The sequence below is a fragment of the Ixodes scapularis genome, unplaced genomic scaffold (assembly GCF_016920785.2).
Source record: "Ixodes scapularis isolate PalLabHiFi unplaced genomic scaffold, ASM1692078v2 PGA_scaffold7__128_contigs__length_106722199, whole genome shotgun sequence".
Taxonomy (NCBI): Eukaryota; Metazoa; Arthropoda; class Arachnida; order Ixodida; family Ixodidae; genus Ixodes; species Ixodes scapularis.
The window spans coordinates 38,606,506-38,615,795 of NW_024609882.1; the positions used below are offsets into that span (position 1 = coordinate 38,606,506).

The 9,290-nt window shown below is 43.2% G+C and overlaps 1 protein-coding gene across 5 annotated transcripts in view; it reads left to right on the forward strand.

The window, feature by feature from the left end:
- Positions 1-3,963, forward strand: part of LOC8027332 (alpha-tocopherol transfer protein-like) — a 28,486-nt gene extending 24,523 nt beyond the window's left edge. For 4 of the 5 annotated variants that reach the window (XM_040218219.2, XM_040218213.2, XM_040218218.3 and 1 more), the window contains exons 5-6: positions 3,483-3,593; positions 3,658-3,963. In XM_040218219.2, coding sequence (XP_040074153.1) covers positions 3,483-3,593; positions 3,658-3,864 — 318 coding nt within the window. In that variant the 3' untranslated portion in view covers positions 3,865-3,963. The remainder of the gene's footprint in view (positions 1-3,482; positions 3,594-3,657) is intronic. The other variant, XM_042286540.1, reaches the window with a different exon arrangement.
- Positions 3,964-9,290: the final 5,327 nt, after the last annotated feature.

The following is a 9,290-nucleotide window of genomic DNA, read 5'->3' on the forward strand; positions in this document are numbered from 1 at the left end:
TTTTATAACTTCACAAAAAAAAAAACTGCAAAAGAAAAAAGTTTGATCATAGAAAGCACTCACATTTGTGAGAAGGCCCAGCTGCACAGCCAGAGAGAGAGTCTCTAGGCGACGGTGAAGAAACCAAAATCTCCATGTCAGCCACGTCCCTGCTGGACTCTTGAGCAGGAGCAGCATCTTGACGTAGAACGTAGCTGTGATCAACCGCAAAAAAGAAAGAAAGAAAGAAAGAAAAGCTTTTGTAAAAACTGCAAGTAAGAAAGCAAGTTCAACAGAGTGGAAAGTTGGACGAGTTGGTCGTTCATTTAAGCTGGCAGAAACAGTGCCTCTCTGTGTACTTTTACTGCGCCTGTCTGTATACTCCCTGTTTCCTGTTTTACGTCAAATTGCGCGGTTTCTACAACTTGAGAAAGGAAGCTCACAAAGAAAAGGGAATAAAAAAGATAGCACAAGCAATATTCGGCCACCACTTATTATTGGCCCCTAGTCGACTGTTCTCTAGTAAGGTGCACGAGTATGTGTGGTCCAATGAAGCCACAGAAATCCGCTCTGCAAATTTAATGTGAACTTAGCAAAGGAGAAGAGGAAGTCCTCCCTTATTCCCCTATTTGAATGCATACAAAGTATATTCACCTTCTTTTATGACAGGTTTAATTCAGAAGACTGGTTGTCAGGGTGACTACAAGAACTCTACCAGTCTGAGTGGCCGGGTATGTGCAGCTCGATGAGGCTGGCGAAATCCTCTCTGCAAATTTAGCGTGAAGTTGGCCATGGAATAGTAGTTGAGTTCCTTCCTATGTGTCTATTCTAACACACGACAAAGAAAATCACCTTGTTCCCACAAAAGTTTCATTTCGGAAGACTGGTCGTCAGGGTGACTACAGAAGCTCCGTGAGTCTGAACTGCCGAAGCCTGTACAGCTCAATGAGGGTGTCACACTCACCTCTGCAAATTCATGGTGAATTCGCCTATTTTAACACAAAATGTAAATCACTTTCTTTCATGGCCAGCTTTATTATGAAAGACTGGGTGTCGGCAAGGCAAAAGATGCTTTGTGACGGTGATTATGTCACCTCAAGTAAAACATGTCGTTATGAACGGGCCTGAAATGAACTTCTAGCAGTAGCTCTGTTCATGTTCAACCAGCTTTTCCCAGCTAATCTCACCTAGTTCTTTTGCAAAATGCTCAAGTCATGAAGACCATGAGGTAATGCAGTGGTGCTGGCAGTTGCTGCCACTTTATGTTAGTTTCAGTGAAAAAGCTCACCATGCAAAACTGCTGAACCTGGAGAGCTTTTGCTGGAAATGTCGCCATGTGTCGTCCCTGCAAATAATATAAATATATTATGAGCCCACAAAAGCAATATTTCAATCCCACGTGGTAACCATTTTTCTAAGAGCGGGATAACCATGCTTAGTCACAAAGTGCACGGAAGGTTTATTGGTCTGCTTACTTTTTGTGGGAAGCACATTTGGTAACGCATTGTGACGGAGGTGTCCAGGGCGCAGGAGAGCTGACTCCTCGAAATGTAAGGAGCAAACTACCCTGTCTCGTAGCTGCCATGGAGTCTTCCCCTGTAGACTTCGGTTGTTGCAGAACCGAACCCAGGCTTCGCGCCTGCAGATAAGGCATGGTGCTATGAGGGTGCTATGAGGGTGCCATGAATACTTACGAAAAGAAAATGTAGCCAAAATATCCACAAACCAAAGCAAATCAGTGCAAGGACCTTAACAAATGCATGACATCACTGCTCTGTGTATATCATGAAGAGTAAAAACACGAGTCTTACGCACAGATGCCCTATTATATAGCTGTGTTGTACCACTGATAGCAACGCCGATGATCACGACAGTCGGCTCCTCAGAGCCAGGCCGGTGCAGGTAAATATTAATATCGTGGGCACTTTTATAATGTCGGCATACAACGCTGCGAAGTCAGAGTAATTTCGAACTTAAAACATTCCTATAGTATAACATATTACGCCTTCATGTGTAGTTTCTTGTGCACATCCAGACAACCCTAATAGTTTTAGGTAAAACTAACAAGAGTTAAGAGGAGACCGAACAAGGGGCATACATCACACAGCAGGCATGTCACTGACAGTAGCGGAGTCTCACCTTCGAGAGTCGAGGAAAAACCGGTGCAGCGAGATGCCAGCCGTGCGGGTGTTGCTTTCACACATTTTCACGGAGCACCGTTTCCTTGCGTATCGCGCTGTGCTCATCGTCGCAAAAGACGTTGAGCCCCTTGGGCGCAGTAGCGTCCAAGATCCAAGCGCACGACAGCCGAGTTCCCGCGCAGGTAACTGGGCTAATCACGCCCGAGCAAACAACAAAACTCCCGAAACGGTGTTAACTGCCGCTAAAACAATTAAAAGCGAAGAGCACGTGGAGGCCCAAACACAAGCAAGCAGACGGACGTCAGCAGACTGCCTTTCCGCGCGCCACGAGGTCTACAAAAAACTGCAAATATCGCTATTGCTAGTCGGCCTTTTTGCTAGTGGCGTACAGAGGACGCTAATAAGAAGTATGCATAATATTAGCAAAAACAAAGACAGTTTTGAATTTTGTAGCGCGTTAAATATGATTTATATTATCTAATAATTATATTTAGCTTGTTTAAAAATACCCATGATTATACTTCTAGTCACAAACTAATTAATTTTAATAATGTTTGTCCCCACCTCTCCTAGTCGCGCTTCAATCGCATCCTTCACGTGACACTCCAGGTCGATGTCGCTGGCGATTTGTTTTGAACCGCTTTTTGGCCGAAGCTTCGCTACCCATGTACATATACCTTGGTGAGCCACTGATCATGGTGAAACGCGACGGCAGTGCCACAGCGAAGACGTCTCAGTTTCACTTCGCACCTGAAGGCAGACGACGCCACAAACCGACAGAGCCAATCAAGCAACGCCAAAAGTGCATCATCAAGGCGATCGTCGTCTTGCGCGTTTGCTATCATGACGACTTAGCACAATCAGGCCACGATTCTGCAATTTTTTCTCTGCGTGATTGCCGGTGATAGTAAACTTAAAAAGACAACCTCTTGACTCTATGGAATCATGGCGTCGACTGCGGTTACATTTAAAGTGAGACGGAGTATAAATGGTGGTACATATTAAAACATTTTTTGTAACTATGTTTTTCTTGTCAGTTTTTATAATTAAAGCCCTAACTTTATTTTTTACTTTTTTTATTATTTTACAACAGGCATGTGAAGGTCTAGCGTTTATCATCACTTCGGGGATAAAAACGTGAGATATATTATTAAACAAATAAATTAAAACCTGACTGAGAAAACAATTGCGGGATCCACTCATTTCTCTCTTCAAGGCGAGGGTTCACGATCGTTTGAGCAAACCGAGGTTCCGTGAATGCAATAAAAGGAAGAAAGCGCACTAGAGAGTCTCAACCGCAACTTGCAACTTAACCGGAACTTGTAAAACAATTTAAAAATACCGTTACCATCTGGATTGCAGGAATGCTACCCATTGCGGTTGAAGGGTGTCTACGTTGTAAACAATCCTGCACTCTTTGAGCTCTTGTTCGCTGTGGCGAAGTTGTTTCTCAAACCCAAGCTTCTGAAAAGGGTAAGGAATGTCGCAGCCCAGCACTCCCACCGTCACTAAATCTTGGGTCGTCATTTTTTTTCAGTTTCGCTTCATTGGACGCGACTACGAGAAGCTGCATAAGCTTATTCCTCGTGACCGACTACCCGAGGAGTACGGTGGTACCCTGGAACCCTTCGACTACGAAGATTACGAGAGAAGCTTGCGAAGTCAAGAGAACTATTTTGTGGAGCTTGGTAGATACGGCTACAGGGAAAAGCATTCGGAAAATGAATCGAGAGATTCTGCGTGAAGTGATCGTCAGAATATTGTAGTATGAGAACACTTGAATGGTTACTGTTCATAAAAGAAGAAACAAATCTATTTTCAGCAAATAAATATGTCCTGGTGTCTTTCCGTCCCGCCAATCAAAGTGCGTATCAAAATGAACGTGACGGATATCCATGATGAGAAGACTCCTTGATTCGAGCGCCACGCGTCTATCGCGTACTTTGCTCGCTTTCCAACCCGAATAATTTCTACTTGCTGGTTGGTGCCTAGAACTTGCACGGTGAGCTGTGGATCTGTAGACACTGCAAATGCCGATAGCGCACTATATTTGCAGAACGGGGTAAAATATTTTCTAAACATTTAGCAAAAGGCACTTCCGGGCGCGGTGCATTAGCGACACCTTACCAACAAACGATTCTGCAAAAGACCACCGAGTCCCCCGTATGACGGGATATGTGAGGTTTTATTGCCCTCTTCCCGAGCTCGCGAGAAGGGGGCCAGCTGGTGCGGTGCCAGTTTTGGCAGACGACTGGACGTCCCAGAAACATTGACGTTGCCAGAACGCTGCGCAGTTCCTTTATGAGAGAAAATGAAGCCTGGTTTCTCGGCCCGGATAAATATATTACACACTGCAGAGAGCTAAAACTCGGTTGTAATACTAGGTCATGGATGTGAATAGTATTTATGAGTGTTTGAAAACATTACACGGACCAAAAAAAAAATAAAACATAGAAACTAAATTGTCTAACGGTCCGACGTCTTCTTGGGAAAGCTTGGACTGGCGGGCAAGTTGGTAATTGACATTAATATTAAAAATAGCGCAAAAAAAGACGGGACGAAAAGACGAAGAAGCACACAGGACAAGCGCTTCTTGGTCCCAATAATCGTGAAAGAAATGGCTTTGCGGACGACTTTGACATATAAACTCGTCAGTAAGGAGGAAAGCAAACCTTATTTTAAAAGGCAATTCCGGTCGAAAATGAGACCAATAGAAATGACTGGTATCGCTTTAGTGGCACAAAATGTGATCTCAGTCGAAATACCGTATTTTCCGGGCTATAGTCCGCGGACTATACATGTTTAAAAGTTGAAATTTTAGGTTGTGCGGACTATCTACGCGTGCGGACTATACAGGAATGTTCTGTTTTGAAATCGTTCATTATGATCAGACGTGACGGATTCTGTGAATTAAAGAGCATGTTAATGATGATTTACGTATATACAAGCTTCTTTCTGAGCTAAGAAAGCAGACATTTGTCTAGGTGTGCCATGTGTATGAGAAACATTTCGAGTCAACTAAACACCAGGTGCGGACTATGGGGACTATCTAAACAAAAACTTTTATTTTTTTTTACCTCGAATTTGCTTCTGCGGACCAGGTACTGGGTGCGAACTATAGCCCAGAAAATACGGTATTACGTCAAAATGAAGCCGCGTACCCCAGTAACACCGATTTTGAAGGTGCGACAAGCTGCCCGTTAGCGGGCGGCAGGTGAGTTAACTTTTAGTGAAGGAACACTGGCGAAGCACCCTTGTTACGTTATGTCGCGGCTGGATGGATAGATGGATGCTAACGGCTGGTAATCACTGTCGCCATCCCTCTAGCCGATAGTTTCGGCTTTGCTGTGGACGACCGAATCTAAACTTTGAGCTGTAATATTTAGGACTGTACGCAAAATACCGAGAAAAAAATATGCTTTGTAATTCAGTGACGCTGCTTTTGCACAAAAGAGTTGTAACCCCACAATCAAAAATATTGAACAGAGTTGCCCTTTAATGGTGAGAACGTGTTCTTTTTTTTATGTTTCGCTGACAGATTTGCTTAAGCACCCCCATTGCCATTTTTTTTTGTGTGATGTATACTAGATCAAGATATCGGCATTGGTTTAAAGATATATCTTTTCTAACCTTTTGGTCCAGGTAACATCATGTTCTTAAACTTTCGCGTTTTATCAAAACCACTAGCGTGACATTAATCGTGAGTTTAAGCTTTCCGCGTTGAGTAACATAGTTATGCGGGTCCAAATACCGGGGTAAATTCTCTGTGACGGACTTAGTCGCTCGCGAAATTATTTTTGTCAGCGATCAATACCCCTGTAAGAGTGGCAAATATAGTGTCACTTCAAGCGAGTGAGCTACGGTGTGTCGAAGCCACAGAACAGTAAAATAAATAAGCCACTCTAGCTAGCATCTCTGGTTATCGATGTACCAGATGGCAACACGATCCAAAGGAATATATAGGACATGAAAGGTCATTAAGATCCATATATAATCAATATAGAATACGACAGAACCAATCGAATCAAAACGAAGCCTTAGAAAAGGATGCCCTTAGTCATCTCAACTGTTCACGATTGTCAGGCTTACCGCTCATTGAACGCGCACTCGATGACATCAAGTGCGCGTGCAATTGTACTGGATCTTTATACAACCGCGTTCGCAACCGCTTTGCGAACGCGGATCCGCTTCCAGTGTGAATGAGCGGTTAGAGATGAGTGAGATGCGACGATAAGCTAATTGAGGCTTAGGAATAAAAAGGCTAGGGTAATTACCGGGTGGAAAGTGTGGGATTAGAGACGATTCAGAAACATGTCTGAGCAAGCAATTTATTAATAATTGACAGAGATTTCATGCGGTCTACGTTGTCAGTTATTTTTTCCCGACATTTATGTTTCAGCGATTTGAATAAGACAGTCATGCTTGCGTGATATTAAATGGAATAAACATGACTGTGTTGATAGCCGCAGCCACTTCGCAGCTTTTGTTGCACCTGACTCTGGAGTTGCTTTCGTATCATGACAACTCAGAACGAGGGTGATGCAGATTGCTCGTCAGCTAAACGTTAGTTTTTTCCTGTCTGTCAGCAGTTGGCTCGCTTCTATATCCCGATAAGTCATAGTGAAATCACTGTGCAAACACATACTCCATACGAGTTGTGAGTATGGCGGATACTCAAGTCAGTGCAAGGGACCGTTGAAGAAGGGGTAAGTCTGCGCTTGTGGCTTTACATTTTAAGAGAGAGAGAAGCGAGAGAACGCTTGCGAAAGAGGAAATATTAACGCGTATGTCATAGCCAGAGGCCGGACGGTCATGTTTAGTAGGGGGGAGGGGAGGAGGTGATAAAAGCTGATATAAGGAAAAATTCTGAAAGCGAAGAGGGGTAGTGGTTCGCCAAAGCCGACATCGCGGGGCGGATAGAGCTGCAACATCGAGCAACTGAAGGGAGGCGCAAAATTACGCTTCAAGTAGCAAAGTTTGCCGTGAGCCTTCTAAACAACACAGTCGGCTTGTACATTCCACTTTAAATCAGCCAAAAAAAGAAAAAAAGAACTCATATATACTTGTAGATGGCGCTCATTTCCAGAGAATTATTATTAAAGGAGCTGTGCAACAATTTTAGTGCTTTGCTTAAATAATTTGGGTGTTGGTGTCTTAACCTCTCCGAAGTAAATAACAAGAAACCGCCTTTGCCTGCATGTCCTAGGTATAACTTTAAAAATTGACAAAGATTGAGATTTTCGGCACCTCTCAACTCTTCACCATCTTCCGAGTCACGTGCGCTGTGACGTCAATGGGGGACGCGCGGGGTTCCGGTGAAGATCTCTCTAGAGCCGTCAGTGAGCAGCGAGAACTCACCCGCTCGCGACCACGTGACCACGTGCTTGCCCGGTAGCGCGGTAACTGCCGGTTTCGTTGACCCCGTATAGATAGGGCCGCTAAAACTCCGTATAATCAAAGTTTTGTCGATGATACCAGGTTTTTGACGCCTTTATATTTATGTTGAAACAAGATTTATAGAAAAATGGCATTTTATTGAACAGGTATTTGCACAGCTTCCTATTTTTTTACAAGTCCCCCATTGAAGCCATGTTGCGTGCTTCTCATCGCCGCCGCTCGCGGCTGCAGGTCGGGAAATATTATAATTTTTGCCCCGCAATTAAGCGGCGGAATCGCAACATTTCGAAGGAAGGAGATGTGTTTGCTGTCCTTTGTGACAAAATAAACAATGTCAAAAGTAGAAGATGCCAATTCATTCAACGTTAAATTTGTTGCACAGTTCCTTTAACATGGTAAGCAAAACTAAGTGGCGAAGCTTTTTCTAGAAAAGGTCATCTGTATACATTGTGTTTAATATTGAGTGCTGAGACAGGCTGAGATTCACTCGGACAGTCATTCAAGAGAGCGGTTAAGGAACTGCTGATCGTTAACGGTTTTCACTTCTTGAAACAAAATACAGTCATCAGCATAAAATCTCATGTCACCACCACCGAAACTCTCAACGTCATTAATGAAGATAAGAAATAAAAGTGGTCCCAACAGGTCAGCCCGCTTGGAACTGACTCTATCCAGAAAAACAAAACAAAAATCGACAAGCCATTAAGTAATCTTCAAACCCGGAAGTAATCTTTGAGTTATTTAGAATATGGGCAAATTTTAACAGCATTTCAGGTTAAGAAAACCGGTCGAACGCTTTCGAGTAATCGGTGAATATGATATCAGCTTGTCCTTCTCGGTCTAGAACATTTTGCAATGTCATGCGTCGTTTCAGCCACCTGCGTAATCGTTGAAAGAGCGCTCCAAAAACCATGTTAACGATGGAAGAAGAAATTGTCAGTTTAAAAAAAAAAAACTAGTTATATGCTTAAACACAATGTTTTCCGAAGTCTTAGCTAGCAATGACGGTAGCAGATATAAGCCTATAGTTGTTCAGTAATAATGCTTCTCCCGATATGTAAGGGGAGACGATTTTTGGAGCTTCGCACTGAACGGGACACAGCTGCATTCGACAAGGATCGCTTGAATAAAAAAAAAATCCTTGAACAGCATTCGGCGTATCGTTTCAGAAATGCGTTAGGTATGTTATCAGCGCCCTGAAACTTGATTATCGAGGTTAAGCAAACGAGATAAAATGCCTTGATTATATACTTCAATGTCAGGAGTGCAGTAACCAGTGAACAGCGGAGCGACCAGAGAGGCACCTCTATTTTCGTTGAAACCGGAGCCAAAATATTTGTATTTTCGTCCCAGTAAAAGAGTTCATGGTCGATCCACGGTTTATCCTTTACCAGTTTCACCTTGGATTCGTTTTGTTTTCACTCTCTGGCGCTGTCCCAGATACTCTTACGTTTTGTGATGGTATCGCGAGAGTAATCATCACTTATTGAAATAGGTGATCCCTTGAGTTTTGAACAGATATTAAAAATTGCTGATATTTCTTTCGAGTTACATAATTTCATGATTACAGGTGGGTGTTTCCCTCCTTTTCTGACCCAAACGGTAAATACGCTGCACCGAGTTTACGGCAATACCTAACTGAATACGAAAAATATCGTCAATTACCTTTTCCTCGAAGTGCGTTTGGTTTTCAATGGGCGACTCAGAGGCCAATGATTAATATTTTTTTAGCTTATTTTGCTCCGCCTTACCTCACCACACACAAAAAAAAAA